The sequence below is a fragment of the Lepisosteus oculatus genome, chromosome 12 (genome assembly GCF_040954835.1).
Source record: "Lepisosteus oculatus isolate fLepOcu1 chromosome 12, fLepOcu1.hap2, whole genome shotgun sequence".
Classification (NCBI taxonomy): domain Eukaryota; kingdom Metazoa; phylum Chordata; class Actinopteri; order Semionotiformes; family Lepisosteidae; genus Lepisosteus; species Lepisosteus oculatus.
This window is the reverse complement of record NC_090707.1, coordinates 34,890,455-34,908,862: the sequence shown is the minus strand read 5'-3', so window position 1 is coordinate 34,908,862 and position 18,408 is coordinate 34,890,455. Positions and strand designations below refer to the sequence as shown.

Sequence of the window (18,408 nt, the reverse complement as noted above, 5' to 3'; positions counted from 1 at the left end):
ATTTTATCACTACAAACCCTTGGAGGACAAGTGCGAAATTAAACATCTTATGTTAGATTTCATCCACAGATCTGCTGAGGTTTTCTGAGATGGCTTGTGTCACTCGTGATAGTAGCCCTGCCTCCAGATCCCTTTACCCCAGATATTAACACAGAAAAGATTTTTAAACGTCTACAGAGCATACCCTTAAGATCAAATGCAAATTGCCCATGCTTATAATTTGATTGTAATATTTTTAAAATACAACTTGCCAGGAATAATCTTGACAGAAAACACAGCCTACTGTGTGCATATCGAGTTTTGCTTTATCCAAGATGGCATCCTAACCCATGACACTAATTCATTTGTTGTGAACAAAAGCTCTCAAAATGTACAAGCATCAAATAGTTTTACCACCTCACATGCACATCCATTTTAAAATCTGAAGCTAAAGTGACAGCACCCACCTACTGTATTCTTAAGCAATCATATCCATTAAATAAAGTTTTGATCCTTGCCAGACACATTAACTCACTTTCATTTTTCTTGTCCTGTAAAGTAACTCGGGATTATGAGGTAAACACGGCTTCATTTGGGATATTTCTCCTGGATTGCCTTCCAAACTGGTTATCTCCCAGGTTTTAAAATTATTCTGCCAGAAGGTAGTTTTCTTCAACAAGATCGATGTTACATCTGTTAAGTATCATTTTCAGAAGAGGCCAGTTTTGAAAGGTTGTTCACAAAGAGGGTATTATAATTTTGGTGACTGACATGAACAGTATGGCAGACAGCAATGGTAATGTACCTTTTCAGGAGATTGGCAGAAGGAATTAGGCCTGCGCAGCAGGATGTATTGGGAAGCTTCCTAGCTTGCCACCAGAGGAAGTCAGTCTGGTCCACAATTTCCAGGATATCTCCTTTTCGGAAGGCCATTCCAGCATCGGCACAGGGTATAGCAGGATCCTGCTGGGGGCTGTAATCAGTCATGGCTCTCACATACATCTGCAAGGGAGGGGCAAAGAAATTAATCAGTGAGGGGCTGACTGAATTTACAAGGCTACTCAACTCCAGTACTTTAGTAGTAGGGTGCCCTCCTTACTACCCTCTTGGGCGATGCGGTGGTTCTGAAGCTAAGGATCTGCGCCTGTGGCTGGAAGGTTGCCGGTTCATATCCCGTGGCCAGCAGAGGAATCCTACTCCGTTGGGCCCCTGAGCAAGACCCCTAACCCCAACTGCTCCAGGGGCGCCGTATAAATGGCTGACTCTGCGCTCTGACCCCCAGCTTCTCTCCCCCTGTCTGTGTGTCTCATGGAGAGCAAGCTGGGGTATGCGAAAAGACAACTTCCAAATACAAGAATTCGTATATGGCCAATAAAGTGATCTTATCTTAAAGTCCAGAATATTGACTCACAAAGAGCCCAAGAAAACTGTAGCCTATTGAGTTTGAGCTCCAGAATTATATCAACAGTACATCAACCAATGCTAAAGCAATCTGTCAAATGGCTACATTTCCTGTGAGTACTGGGTGCCTAGTGTGGCCAGTCTTGCTTTAGTGGACTGTTATTAGCTGCCTGAACCTGAGGGTCGATCTAACTGATCCCTCTCTGAATTACTGTATAGCCTCTGTGAGCCCAGACTGGACCAAGAGTCACAGCTGGCATTTAATAAATGACCTATCCTGCTACTATCATTTACAGCAAAACTGTAAAATGTACAAGAAACCCTGATGATATAAAGCAGAGACTGGAATAATTTGTCTGTGGTCTTATATCCATGTATACTACACAGTAATTTCTGTTTATTGGGAATATTTGTTTCGAAATGTGAACCAGAAGACGCAAGTGGAAACTACATACTGTAGAAGTGCAATTAAGCATGAAAAGAGGAGGCTTTTCCTTATGCAAAGGGCTGTGGGGGTAAGAAGAAACCTACACAGCCATGTCACATAGGGTATTTCCATATGTTTGAAGAATCCGCAGAGTTAGTGAGATCCTCTAATCAGTTAGCTACTAACAAATGAGTTAGATAGACTGAATGGTGTATTCTTGTTTGTAAAGGTGCTGTAGGGGGATAGTGTGATGCTGTAGGTGACATTGCCTTGGACTTGCAGACCTGAGGGTTGGGCAGGTAGAGAGACTAGGTACCCTTGTAGAAGTACTGGAGAGGGGCAAGAGTTGGATGAGATATCATGAATGTGGTCTTTAGGTGGGAGAAAAGGGACTAAACTCCTGCTGGGTCATAGCCCTATTTGGTGAAATGGAGGAACCCTATGCTGGGAGCATAGAATCAGGTGTTTGGGAGCATAGGACTATTTTGGAGGCTACCAGAGACACAAGCAGCTTGCCATTTTTTGTCCTATTTGGATAACTCGCTTTCAATGTCTTCCCTGCTCTTTTGGATACAGCATTTCCACTGATGAGAGCCGATCTGACTTGATTTACATGACCAACAGTACCTAGGGCAAACTTTCCCCAAGCCTCTTCAGAGGTCCCCAGTGTGAGACTCACTGACCTTCAATACTCACCATGGTCTGGCTGTTGACTGGTCTTTCTGAGATGGGGACCAGCTTGAACACAATGGTACCGTGGGACTGGGCCTGAGCATATTATAGGGATAAAATAAAAAAAGAACAGGTAGAAATTTATTCCCTGGTGAAAGGAAAAAAAAGAGACATGTTTTGGCTGTTGAGCTGCCTTCATGTGTTTTCTTGGTCTACTTGAACTAAAATAATTAAAGATGCTTTTAAATGGAATGTGAATTAAAAGATATTTGCCGTAGATTATACAGTAAATATAGAAAATTATTTAAATTTGAGGGGCGGCACAGTGACGCTGTGAATAGCATTGTTTCCTCACAACGCTGGTGGGGTGCCATCAGTGTGGAGCTTGTATATTCTCCCTTTGTTCAAATGGGTTTTCTCCAGGTGCTCTGGTTTCCTCCCACGGTCCAAAAACTGTGCAGGTTAATCCAATTCCGGAAAAATCAGTCCTGGTGTGAGTGTGTTCGTGTCTGTGTATCTGCCCTGCTGGACTGGTGTCCCATCCAGGGTATATCCTGCCTTGGCCCTCTTGCTTGCTGGGTTACACTCCAGCTCCCCCATGACTCTGTGTTGGACAAGGTACAGTGCCTTGCGAAAGTATTCGGCCCCCTTGAACTTTTCAACCTTTTGCCACATTTCAGGCTTCAAACAAAAAGATATAAATTTTTTATTTTATGTGAAGAATCACCAACAAGTGGGACACAATTGTGAAGTGGAACGAAATCTATTGGATTTTTGAAACTTTTTTAACTAATAAAAAAATGAAAAGTGGGGCGTGCAAAATTATTCGGCCCCCTTGCGTTAATACTTTGTAGAGCCACCTTTTGCTGCGATTACAGCTGCAAGTCGCTTGGGGTATGTCTCTATCAGTTTTGCACATCGAGAGACTGAAATTCTTGCCCATTCTTCCTTGCAAAACAGCTCGAGCTCAGTGAGGTTGGATGGAGAGCGTTTGTGAACAGCAGTTTTCAGTTCTTTCCACAGATTCTCGATTGGATTCAGGTCTGGACTTTGACTTGGCCATTGGTGATTCTTCACATAAAATAAAAAATTTATATCTTTTTGTTTGAAGCCTGAAATGTGGCAAAAGGTTGAAAAGTTCAAGGGGGCCGAATACTTTCGCAAGGCACTGTACTTAGAAGATGGATGGATGGATTTAAATCTGCACTCATTAGATAAAGCATCTCCAGCAACAATTCCTGTACCTGCTCAGAAGAGAATGTAGCATGTTCACTTGCAAACCTATTAATCTCTGACATATTGGAGGCTCTATATCACCTGATAAGAGAAGCTGCTCTGCTCGGTAGCAGTGCTCACTGGTATGAGAACTGAGACAGCTCTGGCTGAGAAAATCCTATCCTTGCCTCAGTAACGTACAGTATAGCCAATTAAGAGCAGCTGGTTGTAAAAATCCATCATTGACCCAGTTTTAACAGTAATTAACAGTATGTGGTCTGTAGCCCTTCTTAGTTGAAGCAGATAATATATAATTAACTGCAAGCTTTTTCTTCAGGCATGAAATGTGAAATTGCAAAGCTACCACCAACCAGACACATAATCATTCCCGCAAAGTGATGAACTTCAGCTGCGGTGTATGAAGAAGATTTTGAGTAAGACTAATATTAGGAATCACAGTAATATCTCTTTAAGATCTTTATTTACGTAACACTGTACATTAGATAAACATAATCTTCTCTAATGGGAAGAGGAGATGAGTACAACTGCTGCAGATCACCTCTCAATGTTGCTCAGTGTTTTAGCCAACAGTATAATCAGAAACACTGATAAACAGAGATTGTAGGAGCTGGAGCAAGAGGCTAGTGGGGATAATTGTAAACTCACACAAGAAACACCTTTTCTTTTAAAGACGATACTTACCAGGATTTGAATGATCTGTTCTGGCTCCAGACCTTCCACTGAATGCCCATTAACTTCTACTAACTTGTCTCCCGCGTACAGCAGTCCTACAACCAGAGGGCAAATAATCTCCACACTGAAATAGCCATTGGGAAGACTAAACAATATCAGTAATAGAAACCTGCAATAACCTCTCTGGCAAAACCGGGTTTCTCAATAAATATTTCAAAATAAATATAAACAACATACATTTTATATTTAGTCGTTTAAAAATGAGATAGAGGTAAAGTCACCTTGAACTCTGTATGAAACCAAATGGTTTGAATACAGTACGTTCTAGAAAGATTTTCTATAGAAAATCTAAAGATAAAATTCATCACTAGCATAATGAGATAAATTGGGCCTTTTCAGTTGCAATTTTTCATGACTTTATAAATGATTTTTAATGTCTTGTTTGTTTCCTTCTGCAGTCTGGGAGCTGAAGGAGCCCTGGTCAGCCATTTATAACTTCCCATGACACTGAGAAAATTGTGAACCATGACTTGGGAATCAGCTGGCTTCTGATATAACACAGACTACAACTTTTAGCCAGACCACAGACAATAACGCCTACACCAACCAAGAAAACAATCCAAACAAGGGAAATCGCTTGGAGTGATATTAATGTACAAAATTTAATGAAGGCTTTGACTTACCACTGCGATCAGCTAGGCCTCCATGTATCACCCTGGCAACTACTATCTCTCCAGTGATTTCATTCCTTTTAATTGTAGCACCCTGGAAAAAAAATGAAAAGTTTTTTTTGGGTGAAAACATTTATCATTATCAGTAGCAGGAATAATGTTTCTCATCTATGGTTTTCTGGTTTTTAAAGATATTCATACGCCTGTTTTTTGCAATTGTTAGAAAACACTAAGCTTTGTTACTGTTGCAGTAGATAGGAATTACATCATACTTTTAAACAGTTTTATTAAGAAGAACACAAGCCTTTTTTCTCTCTCACATGGTTCTTTAGTGTGTACATTGCAGTAACAGTGCAGTATTTTGTTTACTCCAAAGTGTAATTTCAATATCCGAAATCATTTGAAAGTCAGTTTACTTCAGCCAGATAATGTTGACAAGTTTATTAGAAATAGATACGTTGCCTCACACTAATGTACACTATCTTTTTAATATTTATTTTTGGAAAAAGAGACAATTCAATCAGTGAAAACTGCTCCAAGGTGTTCCACTGCTAATATAATTTTGAATACTCAGAAAAACTGTATTGGGCAATTTGTATGTAGATGAAAGACGTGATGGTTTTACGTATGTGGTCATTTTTGAGGACTAAGACTTAGAGAGTTTGTGGGACCACAAAACGAAAATATTATTCATTTTAAATATTTGTTCTTGCAAATAGTCCCCCTTAAAAGATGATGCTTCTTGAAATTTTAAAATGTCATTTTTAAATTGGAAAGAAGGGGGTATCCACAATTACAAGAGCCCTGAATTCTGCACATTAATACACTGTCTATGTTATTATAATTCTATGTTATATTGCAGCTGGCATAATAACTGCAATCTGCAATATAACCAAGTAGACTTGAATATTGACCAAACATTACACAGATCGTGCACATGAGAGTTACTGCAAACAAAATTTAAAGCAGCCTCTAACTTTGAAACCTGCTTGTTTCGCCATTTCCTAAGCAGAGGTGGAAGTAGGAAGAAAGCCATAACGACCCAACAATGAGAACTGTCACGGTCATTTTAAAAACGTAACCCTGTGGATTGTTTTCCTTTTTACTTGAGTGGCATCCATGTTGTGTGTCAGCAAGGTTTCAGCACTTGACATTGACTTCGATGCCACTTATACAGTAGTAGTCCTATCACCGATTATGCCCCCCTAAAAGCTAAACACAACTACCAAAAAAGAAGAAGAAAACCATCTGTATTTTTATTTCCGTTTTTAATGATTAAACACAGTGATCAGGCACAACACTGTGGTGTTAACAGGTACAATGAATGAACACAGAATGACAAAAACGGCACTCTTAACATCAGACATGAGCAAACACGCATGAAGCCATAGAGAGCTTTGAGACACCTCGTAATGACGTTGGTGGGTGACAAATCCTGGTTAGGGGCTACTCACCTCCCTCAGGAATGCCATCAGTCCCTTTTAATTCCTTCCACATGGAGGCAGAGCTCTTATCCATCGCCTTTTCCAAACAAAAACACACGAGATGGGCCATGAAACTAAGATGTGAAAGAACCAGCTGTCCAACAAGACGATCAAAAGAGGGATGTCTTAGCTGTAGGTCCATGCCATTAAGATTGCAGTAGGGAGTCCACTGCATTCCATCCACTTGTTACAGCAGAAGGAACTGTGCAAAATCCTTCCTGATATTGTATTTCTGATACAGAAAAAAGTAGATAAAAGTAATATACCAGTATGTTTTTGGACTGTGGGAGGAAACCGGGACATCCAGAGGAAACCCAGGGGAACATGAGGAGAATGAACAAGTTCCACACAGACAGCAACCCAGGTCCTCAATGCTAAACACTGTGCCACCATGCCACTCTTACTTTAATATACTGTATTCAGACAATTTTAATTAATTTATCTCAAGACACTTTCCAATTGAATAATTTAATATGACATTTAATTGATCTACAGTACTGCCATTAACAGGAAATGTTTCGAATCCACCTGTTTCCCTTTATACAGGGAACTGTTACATAATAAATAGACACTGGACATTCCACTTTAGTTATTCCCTTGTAATATCAATTTCCTTTTAAAGTCACAGGAAACACATGGCTATATCCTCGATCCAAAAAAATACACACAAAAAAAAATCAAATAAAATAAGACAAGGCTACTCTGACACACTCATTTGGGCGAAATTCAAGATCTTAACAGGAGGTAACAAATTAGGGTTTTGTCATGTGCTTGACACCTGCCATAGTTTTTTTCTATCTTTCCACAGCATCCTTTTTTTTTTACGAAAATACCTTTCACCCACTTTATTTTCACTGAATTGAGCTGGGCAGGACTAAGCATGCTGTGTTGTGCAAACTGAGCTGTATATTTCCTGTAGGCCATGGATGCTGCAGATATGTAAAACTGTATCTGATGCATCCACAGGGATAAGAGTTTTGAAGTTTCTTAAAAAAACTTCAGAGAGTACATCAAGGGAACCAAATACTTGAACATATCTTCTTTCTGTTGTCTTTTGTATAGGGGGAAATAGAAAAATTAGGATTGTCATAAACGTTTCACAAGCATGGTCCACCATATGAAGCAATCTGCAGGTAAAATATTCCTAGACACGTTAGGCTGGAATAGTTTATATATCTTACAGATATCTTATTATAGATATCTGCTGTATCTTATTACAGATAAGTACAGATCTGTAATATCTTATTACAGATATCTGCCAACTTATTAGTTTGGCAATTCAACTCGCATCATTTTTCTCAGCTTCATCTGCCTTTCCTCTTCATGATTATCCCATTGCAAAGCGTCTCCGGAGCTTTCTCTCTCTTGGTCGGTCCTAATCCTGAGCTTTTTGAGAAGTGGAACAGCAAAACTGACTCAAGTGAGGCAGACTACAATGGAGTGAGATGGGAGTAAATGTCAATTTTCCTGTTAGCTTCTGATGCAATGTACAGTGCACTTCCGCTATGCAGTAAACTGATATTTACAATTGATTATTCAATTCAAGTGAGAAAACTAAGATCTGACCTATAATGGGCTATAACACTTCCTGTATACCCACTTGAATGCTAAACCTAAGCCCAAAAATGCAGGTACATTATTAATGATCCACCTCTGTAAATGTCAAGAACAGAACAGAAGTGGCTTTTATGCCACTCTGCCTATTTCATCTGCCACGATGTCACAGCAGACTTGACAGTCATTATCAACAGTAACCGGCAGACTGTAGATCATCCATAATTTACTACTTGAAACTGGGGATTGTAAAACCTTTGAAAGCATGCGTCACAGTGAATGCACAGAGCATGTACCCCCAAACTCAATTGGCGAAGATGGTACAGGTCTCGGGCACAGAATCCTACAGCTAACAGGCTGCAGAATAAAAGATGGATGGTCCAGTGATATGGGCACAAATGACTGATAATAGAATATTACAATTGAAGATTATGAAAAACTGCCTATGGCAAAACTCACGTTCCATTGTTCAGTCTCTGTTCACTGTTCTGAATTTTAGATTGCCCTTCCTGGAGCTGTGGCTGAACTGTTAGGGGGCGAACAAGCTTAAGGATTGTTCGATCTTGTGTATCATTAGATATGTACGGTATTATAAAGCAGAGCAAGAGAAAAAAAAATGCATTCAAACAGGGATATTTACAGGACAAGTGTAACTTTCTCTGTTTGTCCCAGAATCAAGGACTGCTCTGAAAATAAAGGAAATCATTCGTTTCTTGGCTTTGTCTGGCCTTTTGCACATATCTAACGGAACTTGAATCAAATAATCAAACAGGAGACCAGACATGTCTTTCTGTGATTTACTTCACTATTTTATGTTAAATTCCTTCTTTGCCAATCTATCAAGGTACTGCCTATCAAAACCTACAGTTTGAGACACTATTACTCCACGGTTCTTATCTGTGATTAATATTTATAGCCAGTGTGTAAAATAATGTTCAGCCCATCAGCTACTAATAAAGAGGAACATTTTATACTTTTCTTATGCATATTTACAGATAATGTGAGACACCTAAAATATTCTTGGACCTTATTACATGGACATATGCAAAAATATACTGATGCAATTAAAAAAAACAACAGTGGAAGACTTGTGTTAATCCATTGTGTACATAAAGTTTAAAGTAGTTCAAGTAGGGAGCTGCGTCAGCATGCGTAGGCTGCAAAGGAACAAGTAAAGGTTTATTCCGTGCTGATAAGAGAAGAAAGGAAACAGAATGTTTTGGCTGTGGAGCCTTCTTCGGGTGTGAGACACCTTCTTCTTCTTGACACCTGAAGAAGGCTTCACGGCCGAAACGTTGTGTTTTGTTTTCTCTCTTTTTGGCATGGAATAAACCTATTACTTATACAGTATAATACTATGTTGCAAAATCTTTGTCAAGAAACATACTTTGCTGTAGATTCAAGTGAACCCAAACACTCAGCAATATAAGGATGAGATCCATGAGCTAATGATTCTTTCCTTTCGTATAAGAACTGTCGATTTTCCACACAGTGCTATTATTATAATGGAATGACTTCAACAAAATGGTGCTGAATTCTTGCTTTGGCCAGCTTCTCCTCACCTCAGTCCAACAGAACAACTGTTCTGTTGGGAGCAACTTGCAAATACCAACAACTGGAGAGAACTCTGACAAGCCAACATTCACTAGCTACACAATCTAACCCAAAGGATGGAGTCTATGTATCTATACTATACTGATTGTAATAATGCTTAGGGCATTTGACTTGTGTAATATCTCGTAATGAAACCGATTCATATAGATTCCTTGGATGTGTATTTGGTCCATATTTTCCATGATTTTGTTGTCTATGTGATTTCATCCATCAGACCTCATTATTGCATTTTTTTGTGCATCAGTATACAAGCATCCTGTGTATGTGTACATACGCTTAAAATACTGTACAGTATGTCTGGCTGTCGTACTGATCAGGTTGAAAAGGAGGTGGTTTCTGCCTTCATGTGGAAGAAAAGGTGGGGAAAGACGAGATTGGGGAAGCAGTTATTTCTTCTTCTTTTTGACTGATAGGCAGCCCATCTTGCATTGCTCAGTGGCTGGCCTCAAGTCCCACAAACCATTAGGCAGGCGTACCGGATGGTCAGCCCTCAGGAAACTCTGCTGCTTCTGCTTCACCCCAGCCTTCACAAAAGAGTGACTAGGAGCTTGAGGTTGACTGCAAGCTGTCGTGCCGTAAATAAACTCGCTGAAAGAACCCGACGAGGAAGAGGACGAAGACGTGGATGTCTCCCTGCGGGCCAACTCTGGCAAACTGCTGGCCAAGATGAGGTCCTGTAGCCTGTCGACAACCCCCATCAGCAGGTTCAAGGCCTGGGTGTTCTCCTGCATGGTCTCTGACATCATCTCAGTGGCAGCAACCATCTTCTCTCCTAGGAGCCTGATGTCACTAGTGGCCCTGTCCACAGTACTGGCCACAGAATGCACTGAAGACCTCAGCTCCTCCACGCTCTCCTGATGGGACAAGTCTGGAGGACAGTGGACTTCAACGAACCGTGTCTTCCTATTGGCATGGTTTAATGGACTTGGTGGTGCCGTGTGAACACGTCGACTGCAGCCAGGAGAGTCATTCGTGGCTGCTCTCCGACAACCCTGGTGCTGGCGAGAAGGACTTTCCTCTGACTCGCTGTCAATTTTTTCAATTGCGTCATCTCAGAGCAAAAACAAAGGAACAATATTAATATGTGAGAAAAACTTGCAAGTCCAATTTAATTGCACCCCTTGAACCCTCAAATTAATACCAGTTCTATTGTATTGGACACGGTAACAATAGCTCGACCCCCAAAGGAAATTAATGCTTGAAACTTTATCATGATTAACCTATAGTGTGGATTAAAATACATGCTCAATTTCAAATGAGATAAGACATAATGTGAGATACATAACATGGTCCAAATACATAATGAGAGAAGTTAACCATCAAAAATCAAGACCTGTTGTCAAATACCCATGTGAATTAATGCCAAACAATACATGTTTTGTCATCTTTTTGGCACTATAAGGTCAACCTATAGATTAGTGATGGCTGTGTCTTCAGTATTGCACGCTGTTGATCCTTAGAGACACAGACAAAGAGTTTTCAAATAAGGACAGGCCCAAAGCTGAAACTTATCAGCATGGATTGGGACAGGTTCCTTTTCTGACCCTACCGGCCCTGAATAGTTTGTTCCTGTTCTAGCAAGCTCTACCATATAAAGACAGCCATCTTCTCAGGAAATGAAAATCCCATCTTTCTTTTGCAAACGTGATTCACATGTCAGATTTCTGCATGGCTGTTTAATTGGTGTCTGCATGATGTCCACAGCATACATGATATATATATGTACAGATTGATCTTGGCTGAATATAGTACTTAGTATTTTGTTACAGTTAATGTTACAGTGCTTTTAATTGTAATATGTCACGTGTCTGTGAAAAGGTGCTTACAGAAACAATCTCTGAGCTCTTACCAATCGCCACGGACTTGCACAGAGACGCAGAAGAGCTGTTGACACCCTCATCCCACAGAGCTGTTCTCTGCCTGCGGAGTTGACAATTTCCCGGTGTCTCAAACTGAGGTTTGACATGTAGGAAACCAGATTTCCTGCTCCTCTCCCCCGGCTTCCTGCTGGCAAAAAGCAGCTTCTCTTTGGTGTGGCGCTTCAAGATGTCCCAGCTCTTCTTGAGACCACTGCAGTTTTTCTTGGTAGGAGAGACAGGGATAATACTCTCCCTCATTTCTCACAGATTGGATTGTGCTGGAAGCTGAGACTTGGTAGGAATTTGCAGTGATGTTTTGCAAAGTTCTTTGGGCCACTGAAACCGACTTTAATTGGATACAGTATGCTGACACTGTGTGCTTGATTTTTAATTGATTACCTCAGACCAAGGTTGTGTAGGGAAAAAGCAGGGTTAAACAGGGTTATAGATAAGGAGAAGACTCAAAGAAAAAATGTTCTCTTTTAGGTTGAAATCTGTAGGGTGGAGATGCAGAATGCACCTTTTCTTGAGTGATTAGAATCCCAGGATTAAGACAAACTCCGATTTAGATATCCACATAAAGAACAGATTTGCAGCTCTGATGCACACATTTGATCGATTAAAAAAAGCTGACATTTTTATCCAAACCATCTTATAGCATTTAGGAGCTGAACTATGTATAATTGGTACCCTCTGCAATAAAAGGACATTTGCAGAACTTCTCATCCAAAGGAAACTTGCTCAGCACAGTGAAACAGTGGTACAGTTAATGCTTGAATCCGTATTCACCTCATAACAAGCTCTTTATATTGATCACTGAGTCATAGAAATAAGCCTAACCTGTGTACACAGGTTATCCAAGCCATGGAATTACAATGAGACCATGAGACACTTTAGCCTTTTTCCTGCTCCTATTGACCCTTATCAGTTTTGTTCAAAACAATACAAATTATCTTGTCCTTTTCTCTTCAGTGGAATACGAAACATATATAAAATATGTGTAAAAAAAATCATAATTCAACAGATTTCACAGACATCCTGTGAATTCAGATTTACATGATTTTCATGTTGACTCATTCTTTCTTTTGTGTATGTTTCCAAAACTACATACACACAGGGTTATAGGAAAGAATAATTTTCCCATTTCCATTTTGACATTTTGAAATAATCATCAAATTTCTTTTTGGAATCTACATGTAATAGAAAATATTAAAAAATAATCTCTTACTCAGCTGTGTATGATTATTGTGGATGGCATGAATGTTGTGCTGGACAAATCTCTTAAGATCAGTTAATATCTTCAGATGGCCACTGACTCTTCAGCCAGTTAGCCACCTTGAACGGGCAATTCCTGCTGAATAACTTCTTTGTGAATGTCATACAGCAGAACTAAGGTCATTGCAGCTCTGTAGATAATAATGCCAGACAAAACCTTTAACAATTACCTTTAAGTTATGAAGGGATTTGTCAATTATTGATTGACAATGGATTACTCTCAACCCAGATTGTTGGATGATCATGAATGATCAGGAAGCAAAAATGAATTTTTTGGTCATTCAAATATCACATGGTCCACTCCTGAGCATGTGTGATGGTTTTCCAAGGAAACATACTTGAAACTTCACTGGATAGATGGGATGCAGGCAGTATTGTTTTAAGCGAAACAGGTTTAGCAATGTGATTATCTTTTTCCCAACTGTGCATCCCTTTACATGTGATGAATATATGAGTGTCTAATGTTTGTTTTTATTACTAAAGAAAAAAAGGCCAAATACTATACAAACCTGTTAAATGATTCAGTTTCCTGATTGCAGCTGAACTGATACACCAGACAGCTACATGGAGAGAGAGTGGAAAAAACATCTAATCCCTCTAAATCCCAAAATGTATTTACCCTTTGTGTGTGAAGATTTTCTTTGAAGCCTGATTTACAGAATATTAACATTCTTCAAATAAAATTTAGGTTTTTTTTTCTTCTTCTAGTGAGAATAAGACAGCGCACCATGCATACAGAGAAAATTATATTAAGGTGCAGTGGACGCTCTCAGATAACAAACCCTCTGTCTCATTCTCTTTCAGAAAAGAAGATTAAATTAAGAGCTATTTATATATATTTTTTTGCCATTCAACTTTCTCCTTCAAATCTTTGAGACTGAAAGAACAATGGGACAGCAGATAAAGGAAAGATGGTTAAAAGGCGTTCTGCTTGAAGCACTGAACAGATTTCACCCATGAGTAAGAAAATTAAAAGCAAGAAAGCGGTGGTCTACAATGAATTCATAAATCAGTTAAGGGATACATGTACTTAATAAAACAAGCAATATGAAACAGGGTTCAATTCAACAAAGGGAAGATAATGAGTAGCAATCACCTTTTTACTGGTAAAAAGGAAGTTATAAAGGCTAGGAGGGGATATTAATGGGAAGGTTTTATATGAAAAAAGGGAAATGACCTTATTAAGTGCACATTTCACTTAGCTGAAGACCTCAGGTGTATAATTACATATAAAACAGATATTTTAACTTAAAAGGCAGTGCATAAGGTCTCTGAATTCTAAAAATTGGGCTTCAAAGAAGAGGACGAGAGGTTTTGCAAGCAATGAGATTAGGCTGAAGAAATGAGGGGTAAACCGGTGAGAAATACTGTCCTGCAATATGAGCACGTGCATTTTGAACACACAAACAAAAGACGTTGTACACATCTTCAGGGGTAAATGCACAGCAAGTAAAAAGACCACACCCAAAACAAGGATTCAAAATCCCCGAAGGTATTGACAAGATCAACCAAAACACAAACCAGAGACATAGCTTTTCCCAAGGAATTGTGGGAATTTCAAGCAACCTAGCCAAGGATGTTGGTGAAACCGTTACCCTGGATTCCTTTCAGGAAAGGCTCGATGAAACCCTTGACTCCTTCACCTACAGTAATCCCTCCCAAATGACAGATGAACCATAAGGCCTCCCCTCATCTGTACTCTTTCATATATTCTTAAGGGAAGCACTTTGCCTGACATCTCTGGTGACACAGCTCCTTGGTTTACTGTATGTCAGTAACAGTGAATTCCCTCACAGGAGAAAGGCAAGCTTTTCTTGTTGTGGAATTGGTATCACGGTCGTCATCCGTCATTGTCAAAGGGCGCTCTGACCTTTTATTATTAGTTTTATTCTTACGTGCCCCTGTCTCCTGTTTAACTCGTCACTATATAAGTTACATGCCTCCTAAGCTCTGTGCACAGCACTGGGAGACGGACGCCTGGAAGCCCGCCTACCAGCGGGTCCTGGAGAGCCTCGATGCCATAGGCTTCCTCACGGCGTCCTGACCATCTGGGTCTGGTACTCGGAGCGGCTGGCCTCGTCATCGTGTTTTTAACTTCCCTGTTCCTGTTCTGACGCGGTTCCTGTTTTTTAACTGTTTGTCTTGGATTGATCTCCCGGCTCCCCGGACTTTGGACTGCGCCCCGTTTTTCCCTTTTGGACTCCCACTGGACTTGTTTGCCTGCGCTCCCCCTCGGACCTGGATCACCGTCGGCACCACCCCCTGTCAGTCTTCCCATCCCTTCCTCTCTGTGTTTTCCCTATTGTCCTTCTCCAGTCTCCCGGATTATACCGTCTGCATAGGGTCCTAAACATGCACTACACAGGAGGCAAGACTGGCTCCAGTTACAACTGGTAGCTATTGCGGAGCGCTGTACAGCATGGGCCTGGGGCCAGAGAAATGGTCAACAGGTATTTCCCATAAGCTGCATGAACCAAAATGGGGGTGGAGAGGTTTTCATGCAGTCTTTATTATCACCTAACTTACTTGAAATAGACATCGACATATGCTTGTTTCCTTACCAGTGGCTGTTTGTTCTTCACGAGGCACACGATTCGCATGGCCTCTTCTTCTTCAGGAATGTTATCCGGCAGGGGTGGGAGAACCGGTTCGAAGTCTTTCTGGGCCACTGTGTCGTGGGCAGACAGGACTGCCTAGGAGCAGAATTAAATGGGATTACATTCCTTGTTCGTTTTCAAAAAGTGACTTTCCAACCGTTGCTGAATCGCATATAACCCAGATTTCCTGTATCGACATGCTAGAGAACTGTGGGATGATCAAATGATCTGGAATAAGAAAAAAAAGCTGAGAGAATCTTTCGGTTAGGAGCTTTTTTGTTTACCTCAGTCCAGATATACCTCTTCATTTGCTGCAAGTCTTTATAAAAATACAATGATTCCAATCTTGATGGAAACAAAAGCAATATTGGCAAAACTGGTGTGGGCAGTACAATAATATTAATCATATAATAAATAGTAATCATATAATAAATATTAATCGATTTGACTGAAACGTTCAGGGGAGGCATGGTGGTACAGTTAACATTGTTGCTTTTCAGCACTGAGGCCCTGGGTTTAATTCTGGATCTGGGGTGCTATCTACGTGCGTGGAAATTGTATGGTCTATGTAAGAGCAGAATGCTTTGAAAGCGTTTTTTGTTGGCAGAATGAACAGGATGACCATCGTTATGTATAGCCTGAGAGGGAAGTTAACACTGCAGAACAGATTTACTTGGGTGGGTAAAGTTTGTCATTTGCTTACCTGCATGTGTGGGTTTCTTAACAGTATCAGGAGCTCTCTGGCATCAGGAGAAGATGCTGACATTCGTAAGTCAGACATAACCTGGAATAAAACACATTGAAGCATGAGGTATTGTTTTCTTCATTCAAACAGTAGCAAAAGCTGAGGCAATAATAGAAATGTCATGTGGTGAAAGCAATGGCTCACTTTTAATTAAAAAAAATTGAAGAAAAATTTCCTTTTAATTCCTTTTAATGTGGTTTTCTCATTAAGTAGTAATCTATTCCAACCTGTTTTTTGTTGCATTGTTAAAACAGTACTTGTATTCCAAATAACATGCAATGCGGGGCTTTCAGTGCAAATACATGTTATATGACTTATGTCTTATGAAATTATGAAATATAGCTCGTTCTCCTTATAGAACCTCGAGAGTGCAACAAGTACTGTCCCGTTTAAACCCATGTGGTCTCACAAACTGTCACAAAACAGGGTCAGAACTGTAGTCTTACCTCCTGGGAGAGTCCAGATGCATAAGGCAGGAAGGGACTCGGGTTTCTCTGCAAGTACTGCTGCAGACACTCATATACCTGGAAGGAGAGACACATCGGTTGAAGACTGCGGCTCGCAAACAGGCCTGCCTGTACATGCAATTTCTTTATATAAAGGCCAGAGTGCATCTTTAACAAGCTGATTAGCTGTGAAGCTGATTGCTGCAACTAAGGTTGTCTGTTCTTTCAGATAATGGTTGGATAAGATATTTTAGCTATTTACCTAATAGTATCTAAGCAAGTTAGAAGAGTGGCTTTCCCCTGTTGGTAATCTTTCTTTTGGACTCTGGTTCTTGTGTTTACTCTATAATTTTAACAGTAGTGTGTAATACCTGAAACATTTCAAATGCCTTTGCTTTAATCACCTGTGTCAAAGTTGAGATTTAATTCGCATAGAATTAAAAATTAAAATTAACGAGGCAATAGAAATTCACAACATTCATTTTTGTTGGTGTTTGTTTCTGAGTAAACTATACTACAGAGCATTTTGTGTGAGATTGCTTTAAAATAATGAAGGGGACATATACTATGTTGCAGTTTCTCACACAAAATAAGCAGGAAGCCAAATGCATAACCAAAGATCAGATCTTGCAATTCAGAAATTCATACCTCTTGTAACTAGTTGTTTCTATCAGAAAACATGAACGGTTCAGTTTAGAGAATGATGGGCAATACTGATCCTGTTGGGCCAGTGTACTGTATCTGCATGTTTTCATTTTACTTCAGCTCTTAACAGCCTACTCATCATCAGCTCATAATTGGCTTAATGGGACTAGATTAACACCATCTCCCAGTTCACCAGGCCATGTTACTTTGAGGGAATCTAGACAATCTGTAGAAAGACTCGTCTCCCAGGATCAGGATTGATAATTCTTGATTTAGAAACTATAATTAATGTCTCCCAATGGCCGCAGTCACATTCAATAAGTAATATGGATAGTGCAAGGGAGATTCAAAGACATTCTGAACCTAACACCCAGAAGGAAAAGCCAGAGATCAATATGCTTCAGTTGCTTGTCCTATGTTTAGAGTCCTCAGACATCCAAGCCCAATATTTCAGATTGTTTTGTTCTTGTGCATCTTTAATGGGTACAGTGGGCTCTAACAAAGACCAAGAAACAAAGTCTCTCTTCTATAGTAATTCTCCAGTAAGTGTCTACAGTTTAATTTTGTGGCAGTTTCTGAATATATTATAAAGGCATGACTTCAAACAGTTCATGAGATTTTCTCTGCTTTATCAGTCTTAGGGAAATGGATCATTAGTATAAATATGCTCCTCCTTTGCTTGCGACATGTTGTCTTCAAATTGGACTTTCTGTGCAGACAGTTGAAACCGTGTTTCCTAAAACATTACCTTCAACAATGACTGCAGCCAGGGAGCGTTCAAAAGACTGTAGAGGATGTCTGCTCCGTTTATGTCCCGGCTTATTGATACCTTCACTTCCTCTACTACATTTGTCAGTATCTCAGACAAACCTAAAGGACAGAGGGCAATCTTTCAGTTCTCATCATTCTAGTGTGGCTATAATTATTGTATTACTGTTCAGAAAAAAAAGAGAAGGAATGACTGGGAGAAATAGGTGCAGACACACAGGAAGAGAATACAGAACAATGAGAGGCTGAGGAGAAAAAAAAGTTAGATTACTGGGGATAATCATTTAAATAGTTCTTTTAAACAAGTAATACAGAATTGCTACATAACCAGTTTATGGTTGGAATAAAAAAAATATTTAGTTA

At 39.9% G+C, this 18,408-nt stretch overlaps 1 protein-coding gene across 2 annotated transcripts in view; it reads right to left on the bottom strand.

The window, feature by feature from the left end:
- mpp4b (MAGUK p55 scaffold protein 4b) overlaps positions 1 to 18,408 on the bottom strand; it is a 35,855-nt gene that overhangs the window by 13,801 nt on the left and 3,646 nt on the right. For both annotated transcript variants that reach the window (XM_015359334.2, XM_069196514.1), the window contains exons 3-10: positions 18,026 to 18,147; positions 16,633 to 16,710; positions 16,145 to 16,225; positions 15,406 to 15,537; positions 5,071 to 5,152; positions 4,397 to 4,482; positions 2,504 to 2,575; positions 785 to 981 (exon numbers count right to left, since the gene is read on the bottom strand). In XM_015359334.2, the coding sequence (XP_015214820.2) occupies positions 785 to 981; positions 2,504 to 2,575; positions 4,397 to 4,482; positions 5,071 to 5,152; positions 15,406 to 15,537; positions 16,145 to 16,225; positions 16,633 to 16,710; positions 18,026 to 18,147 (850 nt within the window). The remainder of the gene's footprint in view (positions 1 to 784; positions 982 to 2,503; positions 2,576 to 4,396; positions 4,483 to 5,070; positions 5,153 to 15,405; positions 15,538 to 16,144; positions 16,226 to 16,632; positions 16,711 to 18,025; positions 18,148 to 18,408) is intronic.